We start from the raw sequence: 14232 nt of genomic DNA on the forward strand, positions 1-14232 counted from the left end.
CTCATAGTTCTAAGAAACTTAGGGTTTATTTGGTATCGTAGTTATTTTTAGGTTCTCCACAGTAAAAAAATAAATTATAAAAATGTTTTTATTTATGTTGTCAATTTTCTATTTTTATTGTCGATTTTTTGCTACTAGTCAAAAAATTCAAAACCAATTTTATGAGTTTAAGTTGTTTTGACAATTTGTTGTCATAAATTTTAATATGCAAAGTCTTTTTAGGATTAAATTATTCATTTTATACATTTTAAAATCAAAATTAAAATTAAATAATCATATGAATTTAAATATAATTAAAAAAATATACATAAATTTCAAAAAATATTAATAAAACCAATTACAAACTACTTTATTATTTTTCAATTATAATATCTAATAAAATTTTTATTGTAAAGTAAAATTTGAAAGTAAAATAATTATAATAAATCTGATTTAATGTGTATTTTTGTAATTTTATTATTTTTAATCATATTTTTATAATACTATTTGATTTAAAGATGAAAATAAGCATTTTTTAATTAAGTTTTTTAATTTATATTTATTTTATAAATATTGATTCTTGTTTTTAGTTTCAGTTTTTGACTTGTTTTTCACTTCGGATTTTCATTTTTCTAATTTTTAACAATCATACCAAACAGGCCCTTACCCTTATTTTTCCTTTGTGACTTTCTTTGATGGTGTCCCTGTGCTAATAAAATTTTTCTTATCTGTTCGCTAAAAAATATTCAGTCCTATTTCATGAAACTATAATTATCTATTACACAAAATAGAATAGAATAAAATGATATGAATCTTTACAAATTTATATTTTCACCATATAAGTTTTCATTTGGTTTCATTCAATTCATTCTATTTCAACATACCGAGTATAAGATTAGTATTATATGGAGACAAAGCCTAAAGGACGGGCATGCACTAAAAGAAATGTGGGTTATGTTTTTGTTGTCTGATTATTAGCTAGCTTTTTGCTGAATATCAATTTCATGTAAGAAAACATGTATAAGCTCAGAATCAAATAGCCAAAAATGACAATTGAACGTTTCGCAGTCCATGGTTAACCAACAAACCAAAGAAATCCATTTGAAAAAGACCCATTTATAATTAATTTTAGAAATATTCCTGCTGTATTTCTGCAGTTGATAATTACCTCATAATAACAAAGTTAAGTCCCCCCATGGGAAAAAATAAGCTACACTCTTGACAACCCAAGCTTTCTCTCGAACAAGCGGCGAAGAAGGTAAACCTGGAGAACACTGGCGCCAACAAGGGCGGCAGATTCAAAGAGGGCTTTGTGGATTGCTCTCCGGCCCATTGCCTCATTTACTACATCATTTGAATAGAAAGAACAGCATTAGATTGTAAAATGATCAAATTCAACAAGCTCATTAACAAGTGTTTAGATAGAAAATCCCTTCTTGCATCACAGAAAATTAAAGCAAAATTTTCCCATGTCATGTGGGAGGTTCTTCCCACGAGGTACCAACATAATATCAAAATGATGAACCATTTGAATTGTAAGGTCATTTTGCTGTTATGTTGGTACTTCTCACAACCAACTTGTGGATTGGTAAGAGTTGAGCCTAAGACAGAAAGCTCAAATTGGCACATTTAAGGTAAATAATGCATTCTTTCACAGTCCGTTTGGTTGGAAAGAATGGTAGAAGAGAATCTTATATGAGAGAACAAAAAATAGGGGAAAAAAAAATGCTAAACGAAAATAGAAGTCAACTATCATCAACCACTTTTTTAAGTGTTCCAAGTCCTTTCGAGTAGTTCATCTCATTTTCTCACCAATTTGGAAGGGAAAAAATGTGACTCTTTGTTTACCTTCCTTTCTCTCGACTTCCTTTCTCTCTTGCAATTTTAACCGAGCAAGAGGAATGGAGGGAAACCTATTTCTTTTCTCTTCTATTCTCTATACTCCTCTCCCCAAAAGACAGAGAAGCAGCAGTGTCAAGTTCAAAAAGGCATAAGAGGCTGCTCTATGAGTATGGGTGACGGAGGACTGCATTCAGGAGTAAAATTAGCATGGAAGGTACTGGGTAGCAAGTTTCATCACATACCTATTGCTTGCCGATCAGTCTGAGCCTCCAGCCAATGCTGTTCAAACTGGATGTTGTAAAGAGCATCCTCTAACTTTGATATTTGTTCTAACAAAGGTTTCAAATGCTCTGCAGATATGCACACAAGAGTTAAAGAGTAAGAAAATCTCTTTTTCCCCGAGGACTGACAGTTACGTGCAAGTTATAGAGGCACGGAGCCATTGCTTACCGTCTTTTGCATGCTCATCATAGTATGCAAAATGGCCAACACGTACGTCAAAATCCAAGGTTTCATGATAAGGAGACTTGTTGGTGAAGCAGAACCGGTGAAGTCCTTTCTCATGAGCTACAAACTCGAACATCTCACTTGTCTTGTCACGGGAATCATGAATTTGTTCGCCAGAAGGTCCCTTCACCTGACAATTTTAACATGGTGCAAAATTACATGAGAATTCTACAAGGAAAAAAGAAGCAGGAATCTGATTCTAAACTATACCGAGTTTATGAGTGCGATACTTTTCCCAGGAACATGATTTGGCCAGCACTAACTGTAGCAGAATTTTCTTTACAACTAATTTGAACACAGGATGAGAAGGAAAATAAAAAAAATGAAGACAATTTTTTCTTTGTGGAACTCGGCAATGTGTTTGACAAGCATAAAAAAACACTTCCTAAAGAAAATGAATATAGTGATATTTCAAACAATAACTGTCAAACAAATAAGCTCAATGGGAACATGAATTGATTGGCTTCAGGAGTGTGCTAGCACTTTCAACATTTATTAGTTTTCTACTCATCAATGTTCTTGCAAACCATTTCTCACAACCTATTCCAAGCCTCTTCACATAAAAACTTCCTTCAACCAGGGATCAAGAAATTTGTACATATATAAATAAATGATTTAATCAATCAACAGATTAAAGCGCAACCCTATTCAAAGGGTCCTAGATACCTATATTTCTATTTCATACAAGTTTCAAAAGGAAGTTTCATCACTGTTTCTGCACAATGTTGAAGAAAATAAATAGAAGGCAATAGCTACTTCATTTGCATTTGAAACCTAAACAAATAATCACCCCATGACCTTATCACCTTAAAGTTGATTCAGTTCAATATATCATTAGCACTACGTTGAAAATGTCTTTTAAAATCAGTCTTCCCACACACGCAAGTCAGACATCCCAGGCCAATATTGATTGACCTTTCTCAGCCCTCAATTCTAACCAGGCCTAAGAAACAGCAAGTCCTGTTTTGACACAACAAAACTACGATAGAAAAAATAAACTTCGACTACTGTTTTAAGATTTGAAAGCAGCATCCAGGTAAGAGAAATTGCACAGATTAAGGGGGTAGTGATACTCAGTTGCTTGTAACAATGCCTTAAAAACATAGTTGTCAAATGGAGATTCGAATCGTGACACAAAATTCTAATTTCGGGAGTCAAGAATCGAGAAATGAATCAAATCGTAAGATCTGGTAAATTTTCCAAAACCAATTCTAAATGACAAAATCATATTTCATGAGTATGCTTTCCCTAAACAAATGAAAAAGTAAAGAGGATGAGTTAGGAAATATTAACAAAACAGTGAATTTTACGCTGTTTAAGGGAAGGAATCAAGAAAAACTTGTAAAAAAATTGAACTTTCGGTGTTTATCAACAATTGGAAAAATATAATTTCATGCATATTCTTTATTGGGTTAAAAAGAAATAAAAAAACAATTAACCTTGAAAAAATGATAATAATTTAACAAACTACCAAAAGAACTAATTTTTAAGTCTTAACAACACAACAAAACATGAGCACCACCCTAGCCGGTGAGTGTTCAGCCCCTTCTTCTCAATGGTAGAGCACTATAGCCCCGAAGTAAAGAATGGTTTTGTGAAGGTGACATGAGACCCAAAGTTCAATTTTCTCCTTTTCTAAGCACAAAACTAAGGTAAACAAGGAATGGAAGGTGATCATGTAAAATATGAACGACAAAAAAGAAAGAAATGCTGCTTTGGGGGTTTCAAACTAGTTGGGTTTGTCAAGATATGATAGGTCCAGAATTGTGTGAATTGATAGATTCTCATCAATTCGATAGATTCACGAGGTGAATCGATAGATTCGACAAAGATTCAGTTGATTTAAGATTCTCTAGTAATTCGATCGATTTGGTGTGGAACTGATACGAATCACATGAATCAAATTGTGAATCATAAGATTCTAACAACTTTGCTTAAAAATGATAAAGCAGGCCAAATATTGACCTAAAAACCCAACTTCTGCCCTTGTTCCAATCTGCAAAACTTCTAAATTCAAAATATCAATGCAATCTTCAATTTTTTTTCCTTTTTGTTGGTGGATACTTCTTTCGTTTGGTGAAAGGAGAAAGGAGGAGGAGGAGGAAGAAGAGGAGGAGAGAGTGAGTGGGGAAGAACTGGAGCAGTTGTCTATCCTAAAAAAAGAAAAGGAAGATGACTTTCATCCATCACCACTCTTTCTAAATGCATTGCAAGCTAGAAGTTCTTAGAATTTTTTTTTTTAAAAAAAGAAAATTTTAAGACGTAAGAACAATGAAATTAAGAAAGAGAGGGAAGAAACACCTCCAAAATTTTATTCCTTGTGTGAGCCTCCTCCAAGTTTACCAATCTAATTACCTCCCCAGTGGGAACAACTAGCTTCGAACCCATTTTTCTAATAATCCTGAGCATACCAGTCATCTGCAAAATTTTCCAACAGAATCTGCTCATAAGAAGGCCTAGAATCCACTTCTCTATATTTGTTGGCGTGATAATACTCCATCACCTTTAGAATTATGTTTTTCTCCCGCATCTCCCTGCATGCTAGCATCATTCTGAACAGTATAAACTATGACTTTCTCAACCCCTCCTTTTGGCGTTCATCTCCACTCAATGATTTCCTTTCTAACCATCCATACCTGCTTAACTCTTAGTAGGATGCTTTCCTTTCCTAAGACTTGCCATGAGCATGCGCATCATGCTTGCTCCACAGCTTTGATAGCTAAGAGTAAGAAAGTGTGCAAAAATTAAGGAGAATATGCATAGTTATTTGTTTGTCATGGATAGGATTATATTTACTAAATTGCCCACGCGTGAAATTTTCATTTTAAATAGAAATTTGAAAAAGCATAAAGAGATTCAAAGTAGAAAAATATTTATAGAGCAGAAATTCAACAAATTACACATACAATATCTTAGTAGTATCCATTTCATACAGTTTATTAATTAGCTTCTATTCGATTGTACCAGCAATAATCTGTCTCTCGACTCTCTTTCCTTCCCTCAACAATCATTTCAGTCTTAAATTTTACCTCAGAACTTGTGTGGCCAATGCTCAATGTAAGTACCCTGAAGATAAGCTTCTAGGAGGGAACTGTTGGCAATGTTTCTCTTTCTTTCTGATTAGATACCTACTATGCTACATTTAAATCGTTTCTAAATGTCAATGCTGGAAACGTCCATCAGCATCAAAGGAAGAAAATTGAGGCAAAAAAAACATTATAGAACCCCTCTGTAAGAGGAGCGTACTGTGACCGCACAGAAGGTCTATCTACATGACATGTTGGCAAAATGCACAAGGAAATAGTGATGGAAAGATCCAAACTTAAGGGATCAGATAGAAAAAGATACATATAGTTTTCAAGAACCGAGATAATTATGTTTTAAGAAGCAATTGACCTGAATTTTCCTAAACAAAGATTAAGAATTTTTGGGAATTGTCAAGAATTTCACTTTTTAGTTTAGACATAACCAAAATCAGGCACGATATTTTTTCATAGGAAAATTTAAACCAGCAAAATCATATTGAGTCCTCGCCAATTCAAGCAAGCCCTTGCATTTCCCGAAACCCCACTAAAAATCTCAACTGAACCTTTACCATATAGATGCAAAAATAAACTTAATTCAATGCTCTACAAGACACCCTAGTCTAAAAAACAGCTGTTAAATTGATAAGAATCTGATCATGCAATGGCAAAGTAGCATTACACATTTAACGCTGGAACAAAAAATAAACAAACAAACAAAGGTAAAGCCAATAAAATGCTAAGAAACTTAACTAAGCAAACTAAACATTACAATGATAAGAAGACTTACGATAAGATCAACACCGTTTTCACTATAATGCCGCCAGGAATCATCCTTAATCACAACAAATGAAACGTGTATTGTATCACCTTCGTACTCGACATTATGGGAGAAGCACTCTTCCCTATCTATTGCAAATCTAATCCCAAATACTACATGCAGGCTCGATACTACCACAAGCAATGCAAGAAAAGCAAATCTGGGTGACCAAAACCCCATCTGTACATCAAAAACACATGAATTCAATGTTAGATAATATTATGGCAATACATAAAATCTATGAGCATACAAAAGAAAAAACCATAACAAAAACAAGAAAACCCTAACCCCATGTTTGGGAGTTCAGAATTGGGACCTTGAACATGGATTTGAGTGGACTTAGAGAAAACACAGTACAAAATTGTATCCATTTTGGTCCAAAAACACACAACTTTAAATCCAGAACCCTAAATTTATGCTCCCAAAGACAAGCTAGGAGTTGACTAATCGATACACACACACACAACACACACAGTCGTCACTGAACTAAAAGGATGGTGCAGAACAATCTGAGCTCCGTAAATCCAATAAATTCAGACTTGTGCAAAATTTTTATCAAGAAAAAGATAACTGAAACCAAAATGAGATGGGTGACTTTTGCCCCAAAAACTGAATGAATTTACTAAATGGGGATTTTTTTTTCACGGTCATTTAACACAATTTGAACTTTTTTTCTCCAAAAACTACTTTCCGTCGAAACAAACAGAGCAAAAATAAAATTTCCCCTGTATGAAGGAAAAGCAATTCAAGGGTTTTACGCGACCCACAACCCAAAATCAGTTAAACAACAAAAAGAAACAGAACGATGATGCGCAGATAGTGATCGGGAGAATAACTGAAGGAGAATCATGATTCGTATATGGGAATTTGAATTCCCAGGAAACAGAATCCACTTCAGGAATTGGATCAATCAATGAGTGCAGAACTGAAAAAGGAAGAATAAACACAATCTCTACGAAGATTGAAGTAGGAGAGATTGAGGAAAAGAAAATCTACCTCCCAAACTTGAAGAGTTCAGACAGATTGTGTTCTTCTTTGACAATCGAAACTTCAAACTTGAAAGTCGAAAGATTAAAACGACACGGGCCGTGCGATTCTGTCGAGGTTTCGAGGTTGGGTTGAGTTGAGTTACGCCGGAGTTGTACTTTGGGGTTTTGATTCTCTGTGCTTCAGGTGCAGGTGAAGCTTTGGAGCATACGTGTAGGTTTTAGGATGAACCAATAGTATTCGGCCACATCAGTCTTATTGTACAGGTAGGACTCCTCCCATTGGAGAGAGTTGTGGGAGCCACTTGTACCAGAACGTGAGACGATGATTCATTGCTTGCTGTGCCATGGAAAGAGATCTTGACTATTTGAAAAAAGGCTAATCTCAGCTTTCTGAAATTATATACCTTATTATATATTTTATACATCACTATTCATTAATTTACTATTAATTTGATTCTAAAAATTTTAAAATCAATTGAATTTGAGTTTAGATGAAATTTCAAAAATTTCAAATCAAGTCCAGTTTGAATAAGCTATAATATCAACTTGAGAATATTATTTGAGATGAGCAATTTTTCGTATAATCCATTTCTGATATAACTTTTAATCGAAAAATATAGGATGACACTAATTAAAAAGAAAATTTTTATAATGCTGATCATACTATCTTGATTTTTTCTTTTTTTAAGTTGAAAAATAATTATCTCACTCTATTATTATTATTATTATTATTCAAGCAATAGATAATGAGATTCATATCCTCATATTCCCTTCTAAATGGCCTACCTTGTAATTATATTAAGGCTCAAGCTCAATGTTTGGCATGTTGGAAAGGAATAGAGTGAAGATGGAATGAAATGAAAAATTAGATGACAAGTATATAAAATTATAAATAATTTTTGTTCTATTCCATTCCAATTTTCTGTTCCGAACAATTCAAAAAAGTTTATAGAAAGAAATTTTTGTTAGCGTAAAGATCAAACCATAGGTTTGAATTTATGAGAATTTGAATAAAATTCAATTAATCATTGTGAGAATTTGTTTTTTTCTTTAAAAAAATTACAATCCTTAATGCTTGGTTTTATGACTGAAAATAAATAATTTATTTCCTATTTCCCTCCTCATTTTCTAAAGTTCGAAATGAAGCCTTTTCCGTAGTTGAAACTTGGAATCCTTATTTCCACATCACTTGAAAAATGCCAAAGTTTTGTAACTGGAAACTGCAACACAATTTAATACAAGAATGCAAAGCTAGTACAGACAACAAGCGCGAAAACGACCGATTTAACTGCGATCGAGGGTGGCATCTTCCCCTTGTCTTTCCTAAAGAAAAGACCTTGATACAATGGCAAGTTGATGAGAACTAGAAACCCACATAGGAGAATTTGCAAAACCATTGTTCCATAAACTGCAATTCCCCCATCCATGACCACTTTCTTCACCACCCCAAGAAGGCAGAACAGATTAAGCAATGCAAGTGTTGCCAAGACGGTAAACATAGGGGAAGGGATTCCAAACTCCATTATCTCTCTCTCGTATCGCCACAAGATGTCTTCCTCAGCCACCTTTGCTGAGATTATAAACTCAGAATTGGAAAACCCCAAGAGCATCAAAACGGTATCAATGCAGGCGAAAAGATAGGAGCTTGTTCTCTTGTATAGCCATATCCTTTGATCATTCCACCATCCGAGGATCGTGCCCCCGGACCAAAGGAACTCAACCAAGCTGTAACCATAGCTTGAGACTATGACATATGCAAATGGCAGGAACCATGGGCTTGAAACCTGCATCAAAGAACTAGTTTTGGTCACAATAGTGTGGAAGACTCACAAAGGGATAAAAAAATATTTGGGACAACTTTCAAACTCAATTGAAATATAAAATGCTTTTAAAAATTATGTAAGGAGCTAGAAGATGGGAAGCAAAGAAGGAACATGCCTCTGGGAATAGAGGAATTCCTTTGAGGAGATAAAGGGAAGGGATGGTGGAGTAGTACAAAGTGGGAAAGCAGTTAAGAGCCCAGAAGCAGTAGGTGCAGTATCCCATTTGGAGCAATGGGCTAATCCTTCCGTGCCCGAAGCATACGGGATTGTACTTGGAAAGAAAAATCTGAAGATCGCCTTCGGACCATCTCTTATGCTGAACAAGAGTCTGAGCTAGTGTGGTTGCAGCAACACCTAAGAAACCCTCCCTCTCTGGATTAAAATAGACTGATTTCCATCCTTGGCATTGAATGAACAAGCCGGTTATCACATCTTCCACGGGACACCCATACTTCAATCCTATCTGCAAATCAAACCATTCAAAAACTCTCACACAGACACCAAAGCATTTGTTTGGTAGGCAAGAATGGAATGCAATTTTTTCATTCCATTCTAGTGTATCAAACATAGGGTAATATATATATATATAGAAAGAGAGAGAGAGAGAGAGACCTCATTTCCCCATTGAGTGTTTCTCTCATATGTACAGCTTGCAAGACACTTTAGGCTTTCTTCTAATTCACTTGCGCTTGCTTTTACCTTCCAAGTGTTTGCTTTGTTCCATTTGTCCCTCTTTTCCCCATTGAACTGCAACCCACACAGAACATCTCTTCTGTGAAAGCAGCCAGTTCCAACATATAGAGGACCTCCAATACCATCCAAACCATGAAAGTCTACCTTCATTATGTAGCATTCCAAATTATTGAGCCAAATGAAAGCAAAGCAGGACAGTTTTAATAAAGAAAAGGAAATCATACAATGAATTATCTTCATTTTTTATATCTACGCACCTCAGCGATTACCCTTAATGAGTTGCTATAAATATCATTCTTAGTGATGTTCTCAAAATTTTGTGGGAACTGCACAAAGGCAATCTCATGACCCTTTCCTTCATCCATCAAAAAACAAAGGGCATCTCGCACGGACTGTGAATTGTTCGAGTACATATCGCAATCTACATTAAGAATAATCTGCCCATTGCTGATCTGCGATGACACCCTTATCTGGGAAAAATAACACAAAAAATTCACAAAATTTATGTATATCCAGCCCAAAACGGGTGCTATTTACTGAAAAACAAAGCATTGTCTTTATGAACTTTGTTAGTTTTTGTATGCATAGGTGTTCCATGGAGGACTCTACCAATGCATTCATTGCTCCAGCTTTATAGTTATGGGGATGTTGGGGTCTCTTCTCTCGTGCTAAGTATACCAAAGTAGGCAATGTGCGGCCTTGGGTATCTGTTGCCTCAGGGTCTCTCCCATCAATTATAAACTGGAAAGAAGAAAAAAACAATCATAAAACTGTTTTACCAATGTATGTTGCCTGCAAGTTCAAAGTTCCTGTTTATGGAGGAAAAAAGAGAAACAATTTTGCATCTTGCGAATAAGAGGTGAGTGAGAAATACTTGAAGAATGGTATCATGATCACTTCGAGAGGAAAATGAATCCCACTGGGAAAATCCTCTGTGCTTTGACCGTACTTCTTCGGAAATTCGACCTAGCTTGGCTGAAGTTTCAATTCGATTCTCCATGTCTTCATATAATTTCTTTAACATAAATTTCAGACAAAAAAAAAGGAAGCAGTTGAAGATTTCTTCAGTAACAAAGGATTTAACTAAACAAAATCGACTTAGCACCAAAAATTTCTCCTTCCTTTTATGCCAGTGAAATTGCTTGAGCTAATCTACCCCACCATGGAAATGTGACCAGAAGTGAATGCTCTTTCCTAAACTTGTTTTCCTTTAGGTCAGTTATGATTTAAAAAGAAAAAACAGCACAACACAAAAGAAATCAAAAACAAAACAAATCAAAACTTGGGCTGCTCAAAGAACAATAGAAGATTGGCCAAGTTACATTTGTGGAGGTGGAGGGGTCAGCTAGCTTGCAGCAAATTTGATCAGGGAAGATAGATATCTTTTTTTTGTTTTTTCAAGTGAATGAACAAATTCGATAAGAGATTGAGTTTACCTTGATAGAGACTAAATCCTTAGCTTGATTGGTATCACAGTGGTCAGAGATGGATGCAAAATGAGCAGCTGGGGACCTTGGTTCCACCTTGAATTTCCTGCAGTAAGGTATCCAGTGCTTGGAGAAGCTAGAGGCCTCCAAGAGAGCATAGAAAGTAATATTGGACCCTCCATCGTCGGAGAGATACACGCTGAGCTTCTCCGGCGGGTAGTCATACGCCATCACTGACAAAACAGTGTTGATCACCATCATTGGTGGCTCGATTTCTGGGTCTGCTGTGCACACAAATATGTCCACTGTTGGCAATTCATCCTCATACCTGTTTAGGCCAGGGAGCTTCCATCAAAGTATTTTCTTAAAACAATGAACCCTGCTTCAAGTCCTTATACTCTTAATTTCTTTCTATTGCTTTTTTACTATGTTTTGAATCTTCCTCACTGCAAAAATCAATTGTGGCTTCAAGCTGATATCAATATTTGTATGTTGTGTAGTGTAATCTTCTTTATTTATTGACAAAGATGGACGATGTTGAAGCCCAAAATGATGAGTTCTGCTAGTAATGAATGCTGAAAGGCATAATCGATGCAAAACTACATGATTGTGCAGGAGAAAAAAATCCCTTTTTACAAATTCACTCCTTTAACTCAGATGAATTGTTCCTCCATATGGGATTTAAAACTCACCGATCACAAGCTGTAATATTAATGTTTGGTCCATTGAAATGTTGTGAGGGCCAAACATGAAACATGATAATACCTCACGACATCTTACGATTGTCAAATCATGTGTCTCAAAATCATTACTAGGTATTTCTTTGTAAGCTTGCGAGTGGAGTGGAACTCACATGATTAGCATCCACACCTAACAATATCTCTTATTTTCATTTACATTATGTTTGGAGCGTATTTTTAAATTTAAATTTATGTGGATAGATTTTTTTTCCTAAATTCATACAAATCTAAATCAAAATCCAGACAACATATATCTTAATAGTGTGAGCTTGAATTTCTCTACATAACCAAATTATTGCATTGCAAATATTACATGTTTCATTTCATACAGTTTTTTTTTAAATGAACTTTTTAGAGAGAGAGAGAGGACATGCCTGAGAGAGAGGCGACGGGGGAAGGTGGCGCGAGAGAGGCGGGTCCAGCGGGCGGCTTGGGTCAGGATCCAGTAGAGACCGAACCACATCTCGGATCCCAACAGCCCCACCCAACCCCAATATCCCCACATGCCACCAATAGCACCACCATCCCCGCCGGCTGCATCCGCCGCAGACGGCGGCCGATGGGTGGCTCTGTAAACCCATATCAGGCATATTCCGGCCCACACGGTGGCCGCAAACGCCCTGTATCTCCCTCCTCCCTTCACCCTCCTCGTCTCAAACAGTGGACGAAGCTCTTCCTCCTCCGCCCCCTCATCCCCTCCATTACTATCATTACTTCTACTCACCATCTCTCTCTCTCTCTCCCTCTCTCTCTCTCAAATGAATGCACTATTAAAAAGGACTCATGATGATGAACTATTCCATTTAAAAATATATTAAAAATAATGTTGTCTAAAGTCAATAGGTACATAGGATTATTTCATGGGGAAGGCTTAATACAGCACCAATGCAATTTTGTTTGGTTGTTAGACATCCTACTGTAAAGACTTATTATATTTGATGAATTCAAAGTCTTGTATTTTATTTTAAATGGATAAATGAGCCAAACCCAATCATGTTCACACTTACAAATCAAAGCTAAAAATTGAATTTAGGACTTGCTCATTTAGATAATAAATAAGTACGGGCGAGTTCTTACTGAATTGAGTTCCTGAGTGGGCTGATTCGTTTGTAGCCTTAGATAAAATCCTCTAACCATAGTTTTATACCAAAGAAAATATCTCAATAAAAAAAAAAGAAACACAATATGAGATCCAATGTTTTTTTTAAGATAAAAAGTATTTATAAAGGGACATTTTAATTATTAGAGTAAGAGATCGTGGAAAGAATTTGAAGGTATAAAAAGAGGCACGTCGAACGTTGTTCACCCTTAGCACATTGCCACCGATGACAATGATCAATTAGGTCTTAAACAAATTTTTTTTTTCTACACGAATATTGAAAAATAATATAGCAATTTTTAGCATAATTTTTAAATATAAAAATAACTAAACAAGCCATCAAGTCTACTTCTCCGTGTTGAATTATTATTTGATACATAATAATAATAATAATTATTATTATTATTAATTTTAATTTATATAAGATTTGGCTCAAAATGATTCTCACAAACAACAAAAAATAAAAATAAAATAAATAAAATTAGAGACCAACGGCAGGATTAACTAGTTAACTTAAGAGAGGCTATCCATCAAATCATGAACCACCCAATCGTGAGTTTGAACTTCTTTTCCTCATTTAATTATATACTAAATAGTGTTAACTTCATTTATGTGTCCCACTACTTAACATCCACACATTGAATCCTGCATGATTTGAAACTTTCAACAATTACTCTATATTAAATATTTTATAATCATGTGTTGTAAATTTAATTTTTTTATTATGAAATTTAAAGTTTGACTCTAACAATTAAGGTGTTGCACTTCAAGAGTTTTTAACAATATAGAATTCAAGATGATAATGTAATATTCTTATAAAGCTTAATATAAAAAAATTTAATTTTCATTGTTATATAAATAAAACGAACATAGCAAAAATTATGTGTATGTGTGTTATAACGAAAAATTTTTAGTACCCATTTATGATTATAAGGATACAATGTCATAAACAAAAACAATTCAAGCTAATTATCTTTTTCTTATTTTATCTATTACAAGAATGGCTATTTTACTCCAATTGTATAATTAATAATAGAAGCAATACATCGCCTGAAGCCTCTGCTCTAGAAGTCTCATGATCAATCAAGTTATCAAGGTATATTGTAGTAATCCGAAAAAAATAATAATTAATTAATTATATATATATATATGTATGTATGTATGTATGTATGGAAGCTTAACAATTAAGCTTCCTAAAGCATCACAAAGAGCTCACCCACCCCCTACGCTTTCTCTCTTCTCATGCTCTCTCACTCTCTCTAGATTATTTCTTCATCCGTAAGCCAAATT

At 34.8% G+C, this 14232-nt stretch overlaps 1 protein-coding gene across 2 annotated transcripts; it reads right to left on the bottom strand.

The window, feature by feature from the left end:
• Positions 1-1079: 1079 nt before the first annotated feature.
• LOC131167586 (transmembrane emp24 domain-containing protein p24beta2-like) lies at positions 1080-12596 on the bottom strand. Of its 2 annotated transcripts, XM_058126387.1 has the most exons (12): positions 12218-12596; positions 11113-11431; positions 10551-10691; positions 10286-10417; positions 9934-10146; positions 9596-9820; positions 9099-9446; positions 8450-8944; positions 6142-6351; positions 2272-2458; positions 2064-2171; positions 1080-1323 (listed from the first exon to the last, which is right to left on the bottom strand). In XM_058126387.1, the coding sequence occupies exons 1-12, from the start codon at positions 12568-12570 to the stop codon at positions 1190-1192; spliced, it is 2865 nt and encodes a 954-aa protein (XP_057982370.1). In that variant the 5' UTR covers positions 12571-12596; the 3' UTR covers positions 1080-1189. The 2 variants fall into 2 exon arrangements, with proteins under 2 accessions (XP_057982370.1, XP_057982367.1); XM_058126384.1 differs by lacking the exons at positions 8450-8944; positions 9099-9446; positions 9596-9820; ... (3 more) ...; positions 11113-11431; positions 12218-12596 and adding an exon at positions 7168-7544.
• Between the last annotated feature and the right edge of the window lie 1636 nt (positions 12597-14232).

Source organism: Malania oleifera, chromosome 1, assembly GCF_029873635.1.
Source record: "Malania oleifera isolate guangnan ecotype guangnan chromosome 1, ASM2987363v1, whole genome shotgun sequence".
NCBI lineage: Eukaryota > Viridiplantae > Streptophyta > Magnoliopsida > Santalales > Ximeniaceae > Malania > Malania oleifera.

Bases quoted from the DNA above. Each gene is read 5' to 3' on its own strand.
- LOC131167586 (XM_058126387.1), bottom strand. From the start codon at position 12,570: ATGGTGAGTAGAAGTAATGATAGTAATGGAGGGGATGAGGGGGCGGAG. The intron at 8,945-9,098 runs GCATGTTCCTTC...TCTTTGATGCAG, and splicing joins GAATTCCTCTATTCCCAGAG to GTTTCAAGCCCATGGTTCCT. The intron at 6,352-8,449 runs GTTAAATCGGTC...TTTGATGTACAG, and splicing joins AGATGCCACCCTCGATCGCA to ATGGGGTTTTGGTCACCCAG.